Here is a 15658-nt window from a genome sequence, read left to right on the forward strand (position 1 = left end):
CAGAGAAGAGGAAGTATCCAGGAGAGAGCTGTTAAGCGTCAAAGACTGCAGTGAGATGAAAAATGATGAGTACTGGGGCCATTGGATTTGGCAGTAAGAGAACACATGACTTCGGGGAGACCAGTTCATCATCATAGGCTGACATGTTTAGAGCACTCATGTCGCATATAAAATGAGGATGATACCTGCATTACCTTCATCATAAGGTTATTATGAAGAAAAATATTTTGTAAACTTAGAAAATAATTCATTAATGCAAATTATTATTATGTAATGCTACCTTGCACTGTTCATTAAGCTGAATGGAGCTTCCTAAAAGTTTGGGCTGACATTTTTTGAGAGGTATAGATCTACCTGCTTGAGAGGGTTGAGGCTATAACCCATTAAGAATGAAAGATTAAGTTTTCATTATAGGACATGGCCTCAGGGTCTTTTTTTTTTTTTTTTTTTGCTGAACTATTAAAGGAAGCCATGCTGGGAGATTCAGGAGGAAGTGATTTGATCCCATCTCCTTCTGTCTTCTCCAGCAGATTGCCCCCACCTTTATCCCCACTCTCTCTTTCTCTTCAATATTTACCAATTGGCTCCTTCTCAACTAGCAATAAACACACCCATCTTTCCCTCATCCATAAAAACCCTGACTAGATCCTAATTCTTCTGCTAATTACCACCTCCTTTGTGGCTAAACTCCTTGAGAAAGCCACTTGCTGATCAACTGTGAAATTCGGCTTAGCTATTCTCAGCAATACGGTGATCCAAGACGATTCCAAAATACTCAAGAAAAATGCTATTCACCTCCAGAGAAAGAACTTTCTCCCTCCCAGAGAACCATCTCATGTAACAAAGATTTTAAAGATGAGAGAAAAAAGAATTAGCAAACCAATCCATATGTTGAAAAAAAGGCCAAAAGCACATGCAAGATTCCATATCCATGGAATTCTGACCTTTGCAAAAGAGTTGGGGCAGGGGTGGGGAGGAGGGTGTGGAGGCTTCTCATTTTTGTTCTTTGGAGCTATGCTTATTCTTTGTAATTTGGCAACATTCACTTAAAATTTTTTTTTATTTATTTCAATCAGCAAAAATCTGTTCTCTCTCCCACCCACACACCCCCAATTGAGAATGAAAGACTATAAAACTAACTGCTAATACAAATATTCATAACCAAGCAAAACAATCTTCATATTAGCCATGTCTTAAAAAATTACACGTATGTTTCATTCATTCTTCATGCCTTGAGTCTTTTCCCTTTCTATGAAGAGGGAGGTAACTTGAGGCATCCTTAATCCTCTGCAATTATGGTTGGTCAGTTATTAAGCCTTTCAAAGCTTTTTGTCTTTACCATGTTATTGTCAATGAATAAATTATTCTCCTAGGTCTGCTTACTTTACTTTGCCTTAGTTCATACAACTGTCCTCAGGGTTCTCAGATATTATCCCCTTTATCATTTTTACAGGACAATATATAACATCACAATTGTATACCATAACTTGTTCAGCTATTCCTTAAATGATGGACGCCCCCCCTCAAATTCCAGTTCTGTGCTGCTTCAAAAAATATATACATATACATACATACATATATATATATATATATATTTTTTTTTTTTTAACATCCTTATTATAGGACACAAAAAAGGCTAAGAAGCCCTCCGCTAATGAGACTTCTCTGAAGGCCTGTACTTTGAAATTATGCTCTTGCCCTATGCAAATCTCTTCTACTTGGACTGCTGTGTTGGACAGATATACATGTAAGCCTCCTTACCGGCCAGAGTTTCATCTTTCATGGCTACAAATAAACAGACAGTTAATAGAGAAGTACATCGAGTTCCATTTGAGTTCATGTTTGACCATATCTCATGTTCTGCTGTGGTTTGGGAGAGGGTGTAGCTTTCCTTTTGGAGAAGTGCTCTGGATTGTTTCTCTTCCATCCCTGATCCCAGCTAATGCTTTTCTCCTTTTCCTCAGGTTATTTTTCCCCACTTGCAATGCTTTCCATACAAATCCATCTAATTGAACTCAATTTGATGACCATTTATTTGGTGCCTGCTACAGGCCAGGTGGCACAAGAGGCATGCTGTAGCAGAAAGAGAGCCAGGAATAACAAGCAGCAGTTATACGTAGCGTTTTAGGTTTGCAAAGTGCTTTACAGATTTTATACCATTTGTTATTTATATCAACCCTGGGACTTGGGTGCTGTTATTATATCCCCATTTTACAGATGAGGAAACTGAGGCCACATTTGTGCTGAGGTCTTCCTGACCCCAGGCCTACCAATCTATCTGCTGCTTGCCCAGGAAGACCTAGGTTCAATTGTCACCTCTGTCACATACTGGCTATGCAATTCTGAGTTAAGATACTTAATCTCACAGTTCTGAAAGCAATTTTCTTAACTGCAGAATAGTTACCTTTTAAAACCGATAACATTTTCACTATGAGTTCTCCTATATCAATGAAATCTCAGCTCTAGCTCACTCCTGCCAAAAAAGAAATTTCCTCAAAACAAAAGAAAATACAATTTTCAGGAACCAGGTGCTATGGATTTGTGGTTGTTGTTCAGTTGTTTCAGTCCTGTCCGGCTCTCCACGGCTCATTTGTGGTTTTCTTGACAAAGATGCCAGAGGGTTTTGCCAGTTCCTTCTCCAGATCACTTTACAGGTGAGGAAGACTGAGGCAAACAGGGTTAAGCAACTTGCTCAGAGTCACAGAGCTAGTAAGTACCTGAGGCTGGATTTGAACTCAGATCTTCCTGACTCCAGGCCCAGCTCTCTATCTACTGTACCAGCTAGCCGGCCTGTGCTATGGATGCAAAGATTAAAAACTGACAAGAAGTAGTTTTTGAACTTATGTTCTACTGGGGAAGTACAGATAAATCAATATAAAGTCATTCCAGGAAAGAGAAATCACTAGTCCCTAGAAGTCACTAGAAAGGCCTCCTCTTACCAGGGCCATGAGAGCTCTGCCACATTGTCTTGGTTCAGCCTTCTTTCAAGACTTCATTCAAAGTTTGCCTCCTTGAAAAACTTTGACTCTGCTAGTTCCTATTTTTGGCTATAGTTGCCACAGCTTTATGAATCATTTTTGTTTTGTTCTTGAGTTATCTGATTTGTGTAGATTGTGTTGTATCCAAGCTGTAAATTCCTTGGAGGTTTGAACTTAGTCTTAGACATCTCTGGTCTCCTTCGAAGCACTTGGTACAGTAGGCTTTTAATAAATGTTTTGGAAGGAGTGAATGAATCTGGAGAACTGATGAAGTCAACATCCTTTCCTTTGAACCAGAGGCACTCTTAAAAAAAAAAACCTAATACAAATGTCCTTAAATATTAATGTTAAATACATAACTAAAGAGGACTCTAATTTGTGAGTCTGAAAATGCTATTTATGAAATATATTTTGTAAATGTATGAAGAGAATGAGGAGTGTTAACTTAAAACTGTAGAATAATCTAAACAGCCACCCTAAAAAATTCCCACTGGTGTTCTAATGAATGTTATTTTACAACTTCAAAGCTCATAGCAATATAATTAGTAATATGTATAATCTTTATTACCAATCTCAATCTTTTTTATATGACTGAAAAATTATTTTATGGTCACACAATTAAAATAATGCTAAAAATGTCAGCATAACAGAATTAAACTAAAGTAAGTACTACAATATTGTACCCCAAACTAGCTCATTTAAATGCAAAATACTTTGTATGGGCTATTTGTCTGGGCTAATGTATGTTAAGGGAATTAAACAGTAGTTTGTGTAGCTGGAATAAAAAAGAAAAAAATAAGCACTGTACTGCAGCCTTTGCTATTGTTTAACATGCCGGGCATATTAAACACACATATGGGCCACTTGAGGAAAATTTATTACTAGAAATTGGTGACTAGTCACATCACAAGGTAGTGGAAGGAAAAGTCAGAGGGCCAAGTTATCAGTAGCACTTTGTGTGTGTGCATGTGCATGGATGTGTGTGCACGTGCAAGCACACAAGCTTGAATGCGGTACTAGTGAAAATGAGTCTGAAATGTGGAAAGATTTCCTTCAGTTTTCAAACAGGTGGCAAGCTTTTTACTACTATGGGGTATAAGCAAGATCACTGAAAAGTTTCACTTTTGACTTGTAGGTTCCAAAAGCCCAAATGCTGGATGTTTAATTGGCATTTGGTACGTGGGTAGGCTTTCCTTAGGACTGAAAGTTTTTCTTTCTTGCAGAACTCAGCAATGCCTCATTTAACTGATCGACCTTATTACAAGGTGAGTAAAGAACTCACAGCAGCAAGATCTTGAGCATTTTCTTTATCACTGTCACTGCATTATGACAATCACTTTTACAATTAATTTTGTGTCATTTGCATGCCATTTTCTTTTGCACAATATTTTGAGAGAAATAAAATTTTTACCAATGCTTTTGGCATCAAATGATGTGTTTTGAAGGTTAAGCAATCCAGTAGTCTCTCACTGACACATATTGATTTTTCTAAATAGTAAAGTCATTATAGCCTTAGGTAACTTATGACAACTACAAAAATCTACAAAAGGCTTGGGGTGTTGTAGAATGTTATGTGTTTAATGCCACGATTTGGATGTTAAAAATAGACTGTGTTAGCCATTAGGATTCAACAAACGATGTGACCTATTAACATTTATCTTTTTGATTTCTAGGTCCAAACACAAGTGGAAAACCCAACTAGGTACCATATACAGCAAGCACAGAGACACCAAGTTAAGCAGTATCTGCCTCTAGACACCAAGTTGCCCAATCAGACCCTAACACTGACTCCTCCACAAGCCACAGGTGCCACACATTTGGTACAGAATGGACACGCACCTCCTGACAGCAAGATTGGGATCACAGAAAATCCAATCACCAAGTTGTTAGCTCTTGGGAAGGACCACGAAAATGTGGTATGGAATATATGACTAATGGCTTTGAAAACTGAGATTGGTTGCTTAAGAACAGGACAAAAGGATGAAGAGGCATTAGAGGCAGAACAATGGAAAAGATGGGTGGATTCAAATCCCATTTTCAACCTTTGTGACTTTTAGTAAGTCACTTGACCTCTCTAGGTCTCAGTTTTCTCAAGTGTAAAACATAGGAGGTGAACCAGAAAGTTTCTAACATCCCTTCCATTCTAAATCCACGATCATAATTCATTTGGAGAAAATATCCAAAATGTTTTATTTTTCAAAAATTATATATATGTGTGTGTATATACATTTATATACACACACATACATATATACACACACATACATATATGTATGTGTATATATATATATACACACATACATACATACACACACACCTATATCTCACAAGAAGTTTTAAATGAGCACAGTTCAAGAACTATCCAGCAAGTTAAGCCCAACTCTGGAAGTCATTTGGCTAGTGTATTCTTTCTTTTATTTAAAAAAAAATACATACTGACATACTAATTGGTTGTCATTTTTTAAAAAGTGAATTTGGACTCAGAATTTCCACGTAATTCCATTAAGACTACACAAACATGAGAGGAGAATAAGTTTTACACATGAAGGACAAGAAGATCTTACAGATATCCATTTTCCTTTTTTCTTGATGTTTACTTAATACTTTCTCCTCAATGACATGTAAAAACCATTTTTAACATTGATTTTTTAAATTTTTGAATTCCACATTCTCTCCCTCTCTTTTTTCCCCCCTCATTGAGAAGGCAAGCAATTGGATTTAGGTTATACATATGCATTCATGCAAAACATATTTCCAATAGATATCTATTTTCAGGATGCATTTTGATATAGGAGATGACTCTGGTGGGGAAGGACAGAAAGTGAGAATATGAACTTTTTGATTTCTCTTAAGCAAAATATGAGTCAGCATGGTACAGTGATAACTTTAGAGCCTGGAAGACTTGGATTCAAGTTCACATTCTGAAACATACCATCTGTGTGACTATAGACCAGTCACTTAACTTCTCAGTACCATAGACAAATCTCTGATAGAATAAAGTATTAGATAACTTAATGACTGGCATTGACAGAAGAAGTTTCCATACACAGATGAAAACACAGTACAGATCAGAAAGATGAAACAAAATGTGAAATATGTCCCTTTTTTTTTTAAACCAGAAGTCAAATCACAAATATCAGTCTTCTGGCTTTTCACAGTGAGCAGGACATAGTACAACTCAGCCCCTCCAGAGGAAACCCTGGGGCCAACAACTATTCAAAGACACTCCTTAAACTCCTACCTGCAGAGGATTGGGCCAGAGGGAATTATCTGAAATTCAGGATTTTAAGTTGGGTTAGAAGTTGCTGGCTATGAAACAGGGAAATGTATTATCCAACAGTGTTGCAGATGTTTTTCCCCTGGCTATCATTCAGTCATGCATTAGTTAATTCAATTAAATACTTGTTAAACATCTATTATGTATATGACGCTATGTTGATACTGAGATTTCAAAGGCAAAAACGAAATAGTCCTTGGTCTTCAGGAGCTTGCGTTATTATGCTGGAAAGATACATGTACACAGATAAGTAAATATGAAGCCATTTGAGGAGAGGGATGGGAAGAATCAGAGGAGGCTTCTCAAAATATTCAACATATTTATTAAGTACTCACTTCAGGTCAGCTGGGAACTACAGGGGGATATGATGATTAAATAAGACCTTCCAATTATTGACAGTTGGGGGTATAGGAATAGGAGAAGGCAGTAAATAACTATGAGAAAGAATGTGGTAAGAGATGGAAGGGAAGCTATTATTAAAGTTCATTAGGAAATCAGAAGGAAGGATGACTTTGGCTAGGAGTTCAAGAGGAATTATCAATGAGATCATATTTAAACTCGGCTTTGAAAAAAAAAATGGGTAGAATTAACAACAGAAATTTGGGGAGAGAATATTCCAGACAAAAGGGCCAGCTCGAGAGAAAGAGCAGATGACAAAGGTATGCTTAATGATAGCTAGGCTATAGGCTGCACATAAGGGAGGAATAGATTGTGAGGCTAGAAAGACTTATTGGTGTCAGATTATGAAGGACATTAGATACCAGACAGAGAAGTAAGGCTTTTATTCAATGAGGTACAAGGAGCTACGTAATGTTTTTGAGCACGAGAAAGACTTAAGACTCTTAAAATCTTATAAGTCATCCATATTGGCCATCCAATCCTACCTTCCACTAATACAGGAAGCATCTCTGCACCATCCCTTTGACAGGTGGTCCTTCAGTTTCTGTATAAAGAATATGAGTCACAGGAAACTCACTACTTTATAAGGTAGCCCATTTCATTTTCAAACACCTCAAAACTTACTCTAAAGGCTGTTGAGGACCACTGAAGCTTTTTGAGCAATTTAGTCAATATGGTAGGAAGATCTTCGCTCAGTTTATACTGGAGGAGAGGCTGCAGGCAAATAAGCTGGTTATCAGGTTGTGGCAATAATATAAGTGTGAAGTGATAAGGGACCTGAGAAATGGGTGGTGGTGGCAATAGAAATGAGGGAACAGAAGCAACAGATTTCAGAGGGAGAACTGACAGGCTTTGATTTAGAGCATAAAATAAGGATTACATGTTAACATTGAATTTGGAAGATGATGGGGCGATTAATGACAATAGGAAAAGCCAGCAAGAGAAGCAGGTCTGGGGAAAGAAGAATTCATTTCATGACATTAAGTTTGACATGTTGATGGAATATATGGAGGGGGAGATGGCCAGTGGGCAGCTGGAAATATAGGACTGTATCCAGAAAGAGAGGTATGGACTGAAGATAGAGACTTAGGTGGTGATAAATGAACCTGGATGAGCTAATGATAGGAGATTACCTGGGCGGGGGCAGCAGGAAGAAAAGAAGTCAGTGAAAAGAGCAGAGGAGGGGCCAGAGATCAGAGGAGAGATAAGAGACAATGTCATTGTCACTGGAGCCAAAGGGGGAGCAAATTTTAATGAGAGGATGAGTGACAGTGTCAATATTATTGAGAGGTCAAGGAGAATGAGGCCTGAAAAACAATGGCATCTGGGGGTCAGGTCTAAAACAGCACTTTTAATATCAATTTGCTTTCCACATAACTGGTATTCCTTTACATAATGAATAAATGAATGGATGAATGAAGAATGAAGTTTGAGGAATTAGGGTCAAGGACAATTTCTATTTATTTGTTTAGCATAAGGGAGATCTGAGTTTATTTGTAGATGAAGGGGAAGAACTCAGTGAAGAGGGAAAGACTGAAGATATAAGAGAGAAGATAACTGACGGAGGTCCCAGAGGAGGCAGGAAAGTATGGGGAAAATAGAGAACATTTATCTGTAGTGGCTTCACTATCATTTGTTTTCTTCTGGAGGACTGACAAGAAGAAAACAATCTTTTGCTCACTGTGACTTTTGCCATTCCTCACCATTTTAAAAAAAATGCATTTTTCTTTGTCTGATACCATTTGGATATAGAATTAATTTTATTATGTAGGTGAAAGGAAAAACGGGAAAATGAAAGCCTGCTGACAATAATAATAAAAAATGTTATACCTCAACATTTTCAGAGATTAGATTACATGATAATCATAAGTAAACCATATATAATTATTTTAATTTTAGGTGGTAGTCTTAATTACTTTTATGTGATTCTTAAGAAAATCCTAGTGAAGATAACTAGATAAGGCTAGACTCCACATCATTTTCAGCCACATTATTCTTGATTCTTTGAAATCCATGAACATCTCATTTAAGATTTAAAATTAATGAAAAAATGAAATGTTTTGACCCACTTACAGGAGTGTCAATATCCTTACACTATTTGTACTCACTGTCTTTTATTGGTTTTCACATCCTGAGGTAAGAGAACATGGCACACACTCTACCCCTATGTACAGAGACTGGCCTTCAGAAATATCCCTTCTGCCCATGTACAAGTAAAAATTGTAGGAGGCAGTGGAAAGGGGATGATAACGAAAAGAAAGGATTAAGGAAATAGATTGAGAGAGGAGGTAAGTTGTATTAGATTTTTAGATCTTCTGACTGGGTATATAGGCATCTATTTATTTGTATGAGTGGTTTACTGGAATTGTAATTTAGGCCAAATCATACAAAAGCTTTGTTCAAAAGTTGTTTCAAGGACAAAAAAAAAGGGTTTTGTGGGCAAATGGACAAGTTTATCAATCAGGGGTCCTATTAGCCTGGACTCTGAATCTGGAAGAATAGCCAAAGCACTTTAGAGTAATAGCCATCAGTTCTCCTATATAAGGGCTGCCTTGCTCTAATGCAGAGGTTCCTAAATTTATTTGGCCTACTGCCCCCTTTTCAAAAAATATAAAAATTACTCTGGGTGCTTCTGGAAATCTACTTTCTTTAACCCTTTAACTATTTCTTTTTAAATTTGCGTCATTTCAAAAAAAATTTCTTTAAAAAATGACACATTTTAGATTTAATAATTTATTGTAAACTTGTTTTTTTCCTGCATTGAGATTTGATGACACAACATTGTGTCATATAACCATACAGTATCATATTGTAAACAAGTCATCACAAGCACACATGTTCCTGCCAATGTATGCTGGACTTCCTGACAATGAGAAACACGTTTGCCCGCCAACATTTGCTTGTAAAGACCTGTTGGCAGACTTGACCAACTGATCAGTTATAACTTCCATTTTGTGTGTTTATTTGGAAAATAATGTAATCACTATAACTTTAACTTTGTTACACCACAGATGAAACATGTATGAATGGTTTTTCAAAATTTTCTTCTCTTTCCTCATGTTTCCACCACCCCATAATTTTTATTCAATTCTCCCCCGACAGCACCTGAGGCTACTACCATTCCTCCCTGCCCACCCCCACCCCCCATCATTCCAGGGGGTGCTTTGAGAACTTCTGCTAGCTGATCATGGAGCAAGTATGGAGAAAATCCACTTAGACAAAGGAGGGAAAGTTGACTTATAGAATTTTGGATCTAGAAGCATCCTAGTGATTACTTATTCCAATCTATTTTAATATACTAGAGATTGTTAAGGGGAGCTAGATGGTGCAGTAGATAGAGTGCTGGGCCTGGAATCTAGAAAGCTCATGCTCATGAGTTCAAATTGGCCTCAGACCTAGCTGTGTGACCCTGGGCAAGTCACTTAACCCTGTTTACTTAAGTTTCCTTATCTGTAAAATGAGCTGGAGAAGGAAATAGCAAACCACTTCAGTATCTTTGCCACAATAACTCCAAATGGGGTCACAAAGAGTCAAACACAACTAAAATAACTGAACAACACAGATTTTCAGTTAGCCAGTCATAAGATAAAATGATGGCAGGGACAGGTCTCCTGGTTCCTGGGTTGGTGCTTTTTACATTCTATCTGGTTGCCTCTGGTTTACTTGTTGCCTCCTATTCATCTTCATTTTCAGTGAGAATATTTTGGCCACATAAGCGTGTGGGCTGACCATTATTGTCACACATAAAGATGTGGGGGCTATTATGTAGATGCCACCATAATTTTATTTTTCAAATGAAATCATTCAGCAAGTTTCTGGCCCATGGTGAAAGCCTAAAAATGCTTGTCAATTGAGTGATTGTAGGGATGGGGTGGTCTTTTTGATGTTGTATATTTATTTTAAATATATTATATTTTGCTAGATGGATGATGTTTTTGAGAACATAATCAGCATGGAATCAAGTTTTAATGATAAAGGAACAAGTTGTCCAGAAGATCCACTCCTAATGCAAAGGACGGTGAGTGTTTTTAAATTTTAATTGATCTGTGTATCATAAAATGAAATAGGATATAAATAAATAAAACTTACAACTTTTAATAACTACATCTTTATTAATAAAGATACTAACTTCAATGACATTTTTTTCCTCCTCTTAAGTGACTGATAAAATGTATCTTCTGTTCAAAAAAATTTTTTTTCTCAATATAGTATGATATAGTGGAAAAAGAACTCAGCAAGAAACTTAGGTTTGAATCCTAGTTCTGACACATTTATCTGTGCGTCCTTGGCCAAGTCATTGTCCCCCTCTAATTCAATCTAATTCAACAAGCGTTTATTAAGTGCCTACCATGAGTAAGTCACTGTTGTAAGTGCTGGAAATAAGAAAACAAAAACCAAACTGTCCTTGCCCTCAAAAAGCTTACATTCTACTGGAGGGATACAACTTATAGACACATATAATACAATGTAATTTGGATACAAAAAGAACACTGACAACTGGGATAATCAAGGAAGGCCTCACCTGACCTTAGCCTTGAAAGAACAAGAATATTTTGAAAGATTGCAATGAGGAGGTCATGCATTCTAGCCATGGGAGAGGGCCCTGAACAAAAGAAAATTAAAAAACAACCCCCCCCAAAAAAAAAAACAATATGGAGGCAGAAAATGGAATGCCAACTTTGGGGAAAAGCTCAATAGTACAGGTTGGCTGGAATGCAGATTATTTGAAGCAGAAGAGTGTGAAATAAGGCTGAAAAGATATGTTGGAGGCCTTCAAATGGTGACCTGAGGAGTCCGTATTTTATCTTGGAAGCATCGGGAATTGGGTTTTGAGCAAGGGAATGGCATGGTCAGGTCTGTGTCTTAGGAAGATTTCTTTTGTAGCCATGTAGAGGATGATCTTGTTTAGTTATTTTGTGTGACTCTTCGTGATCCTATTTTGAGTTTTCTTGCAAAGATACTCAGTGGTTTGCCATTTCCTTCTCCAAACAGGGTAAATGGCAGTTAACAAGACAGTACCGGAGTTGGCCAGACAGCCTAGGGTTACCTGCAGATTTGGAGGTCATCTGCATAAATGTGATCATCTAACACATGGGAGTTGAGGAGATCACCAAAGGAAAAAGTTTGGAGAGAAATTATATAGATAGATATTTCCATTACATACGAGCGTGTATATGTATTCACATACTGTGTATACATGTATAGTTGTCACAGATTTTGTATTTGTGAAATCATTACTCAAAGGTGCTTTTGCAATCATTCACAAACATGCTGAGTCACTCAATGCAAAAATCTCAGCCGAAGTTGGAACAAGGCAACACCCTGCCTTCTCGTCTCAGCTTTCATACTATAAACAAATATTCTTTCCCTAGTCTATTTGCTGTCGTTCAGTCATTTCAGTTGTGTCTGTGACACAAATGACCCCATTTTGGTTTTTTTTGGCAATGATACTAGCTAGAGTAGTTTGCCATTTCCTTCTCCAGCTCATTTTATAGATGAGGAACTGAGGCAAACAGGGTTAAGTGACTTGCCCAGGATCATATAGCTAGTGAGTGTCCGAGGCTGGATTTGAACTCATGAAGCTTTCCTGATTCCAAGCCCAGTGCAGTGCTCTGTCCAGGGCCACTTAGCTGCCCTTGGTCTATCTTGTTGTTGTTGTTGCATTTTTGAGCTATTTGTTAGGTGATTTTGCTGTTTAAAATGGCCCCCAAGCATAGTGTTGAAGTGTTGTCTAGTGTTCCTAAGCTCGGTAATCTTAGTTTAGGTATGAGACAGTGCTGCTAGCCATGAGCTCAGTGTTCAAGAAAAAAAGGAAGAGGAAATTCACTAATCTGTATAGGAGGCAGCTCCAGAAAGGGCAAACGTTTCCATTGTGACCAGAGGTTCGCAGGAATCTAACTCTGTATGTTCCCTAAGAGCACTGGGTCAGTATTGGCTATTTCAGAGTTCATAGTATCTTTATAGAACCTATCTAATGTGAATGATGAGAGTTGAATGTATACATGTATATCCATACACACATATATGTACATATATACTACAATTTAGTTTGGGGAGATTGGGAAGGATTTCTTATAAAAGACAGTGCTTGAGCTGACTCTTGAAAGAAGTAAGCAGGGAATTCTGAAAGGTGGAGTTGAGGAGGGAGAGTATAGGGGACCCCTCATGTTAAAGCACAGAAATAGGAATAATACAAAATAAAACCAAAAAAAAAGGTATTGTGGAACCAGGTTATGAATGGCCTCAAATAAAAAATGGAGCAGTTTATATTTTATATCAGAGGCAAAAGGAAACTACTGGATTTTATGTGAGGAGTGATATGATCAAAACTGCACTTAGGAAAATCACTTTAGCTTTTGGGTGGAAGATTGGGTTGAAGTAGGGGGAGACTTGAGACAGGGAGGCCAGTTAGGAGCCTAGTGTAATAATCTAGGTGAGGCATGGACTTATATCCTACTCTGGAGAAGACTTGTATACAGATCGTGGACAAATCACTTAATCTCTGCTTGTCTCAGTTCCCTGTCCTGGAAAATGAGGATAATAGTAATAGCACCACCTCTCTGGGTTGTCTTGAAGATAAAATGCAGTATTTTGTAAAGCACTTTGCTAACCTCAAAGCACTATATAAATGCTAGCAATTATCACTATTATTATTTTGGCAGGGTGAGGGCGAACTGTATGTATGTGTGTGTGTGTATATGTCTACACATATATGAATATAATATGTAAAAATATGTAAAACTGACCAAGTCAGTAAAGGACCCTTTTAGGAGGTGGCCTTTGAGCTGAGCCTTGAAGGGAGGGAGGGATTCCAAGTCACAGAGATTTAGAAGAGTAAGCACAAAGAAAAAAGAAACTTCTTGTAAGGCCCATAAATGGTGTTTACGGCTAGTACAAGTTCATGTAAAACATTCTGTACCCTGTACGGAAGCACAGAGGGTATAACTGATGTTGAAATCAGGACAAATTCCTTCTAGATTGGTTGATTCCCTTCTCTCAGTTGTAGCAATATGCCGTGCAATCCAAGGACTGCATCTCATCAGCAATTGCTCACTTAACCTTCTCATTACTAATTAAAAAATTAGCAAAGATGCAAGCTGTAGTGTGTATAGATCCTCCTTCAGGACTCCTTTGGGGACTTCCAGAAATTTATATCTTTCCAGAAAGTAAGAGGAAAAAAAGGGTAAGCACTTCAAATTCTGACTTTATTTATTCTTTTTTTTTAAACAACTTAAATTAATAATGTGAATTCTGAGCTCTTTGGCACTCAGTATGGTGCAAGAGAAGAAGCACCAGATTTGCAGTCAAAGAACCTATTTTTGAATCCCAACTATGTCACATACTATCTGTGTAACTGTGAATAAATTACTTCAGCCCCAGAGCCTCAGGTTTCTGGTGTTGGGGTGGGGAGGGGTGGTTGGACCAGATCCGTTCTAGATCTAAATCCATGCAATTGTGCAAAACATGGGGCTTGTTCCTTGAGTACAAAGGATGTTGGCTTACTTTTAAGGGGTGTGAGTTCTTATTTTGAATTCTCAAAGAGTTTCATAAAGAGTCCCTTTAATCCTTTCGTTTTCTACCAACACTTCTCTACCCCTACTCTCAATCTGGCAATTTAACGATTGCAGAAGCACTTAATTACCATTGATGAGGTTTATAAATTGTTGTTGTTGGGGGTTTTTTTGTAAGTTTTATGCCCAAACTTTGTTCTTTTGGAATAGTATTCCATGGCCAACTTTACTGAGGATTGCTATTTCAAAAGATTCTACCTCTTGAGTCTCACCTTATGCTTAAAGTAGAATAGTTATCTTGTCATGGTAAATTCTGCATATTCCTTCCTGGAATAGAAATATTATTTTCTTATTCTTTCTTCACCTCCTAGATTAAGGAAAATGTGGCTGAATTTCCTACAAACTTCTTTCTCCTATGTATGAATTCTATTATTTGAAACATCTTGTTCCTCAATATATGTATGTGTGTGTGTGTGCACGCACGCTCGTGCATATATATATATATATATATATATATATATATATATATAATGAAGAAAGAATATATATACATATATATATTCTTTCTTCATGATTTTCTCTTTCTTTGGAACTGATTTGATTACAACATACCCATTTCTTGCATTTGTTATACAGAACGCAATACTGAAATGATGTTAAATGTATGACACCCATCTCAGAGAATATGAACAATTTTTCTCAGTTGAGATTATTAACCATTGTAAATGCATATACACGTTCACCTAGATATCTTTGATTGTAACTTTAAATTATTTTTTAAAGATCATAACTTTAACTAGTATTTTTTGGAATATAGGAACATATTTCATTTTTTGGGGGGAAAAACAAATTTGGATGAAATAGGCAATTATTACCATCCCAAAATGTCAAGCTCTAGCCTCTAACTAACCTCAAAGCTAGAACCTAGGATAGCGGGAACTGGGATAGAATGTGAGAATTCATCCAGAGGGCAGGGACTCTACCTGGCACTTAGCAAATACCTAATATACTGGTTGAATCACTCATTTGGCCAATATAATCAGTTAAGTATTTGTTTGTGTTACTTTTAACTTGAATGCAGAAATTATCACATTCCCTTCCATATTATTTAAAAAAGTTTCTCATTCCTTACTAACCTAATGGAGATGGAATTGGACTGTTGAATTGTATAGGATCATAAATATTAGACTCAGTCGGTTTTTTGAAACCAGTCAGCTTTTTCTTGCTTTAATATTTTTACTGACCAGTGACCTCACCAATGTGTCTAGTCCTAAACAACTTGCCCATGTCTTCTCATCCTTTCTGACTTTAATAAATCCACCATATAGATTCATCCATGTGTGGTGGGGCCAAGTTGAAAGAGCTTTCAATGGCAGATAAAGAATTTTATAGTTGATCATATTCAGGACTGGAGTTTGAGTATGGAAATGATGTGGAGACACCTGAGCTTAAAGAGACTCACTTTGGTGCTTGTCTGGAGGACGAACTGAAGT

The 15658-nt window shown here is 37.2% G+C and overlaps 1 protein-coding gene across 4 annotated transcripts in view; it reads left to right on the forward strand.

Annotated features, from left to right (window-relative positions):
• The window catches only part of TFEC (transcription factor EC), a 105870-nt gene that overhangs the window by 56340 nt on the left and 33872 nt on the right, over positions 1-15658 (forward strand). For 3 of the 4 annotated variants that reach the window (XM_078154178.1, XM_020984660.2, XM_020984659.2), the window contains exons 2-4: positions 4202-4243; positions 4652-4894; positions 10577-10672. In XM_078154178.1, coding sequence (XP_078010304.1) covers positions 4211-4243; positions 4652-4894; positions 10577-10672 — 372 coding nt within the window. In that variant the 5' untranslated portion in view covers positions 4202-4210. The remainder of the gene's footprint in view (positions 1-4201; positions 4244-4651; positions 4895-10576; positions 10673-15658) is intronic. The other variant, XM_020984661.2, reaches the window with a different exon arrangement.

Source organism: Phascolarctos cinereus, unplaced genomic scaffold (assembly GCF_003287225.1).
Source record: "Phascolarctos cinereus isolate Bilbo 61053 unplaced genomic scaffold, phaCin_HiC Scaffold_1;HRSCAF=81, whole genome shotgun sequence".
Taxonomy (NCBI): domain Eukaryota; kingdom Metazoa; phylum Chordata; class Mammalia; order Diprotodontia; family Phascolarctidae; genus Phascolarctos; species Phascolarctos cinereus.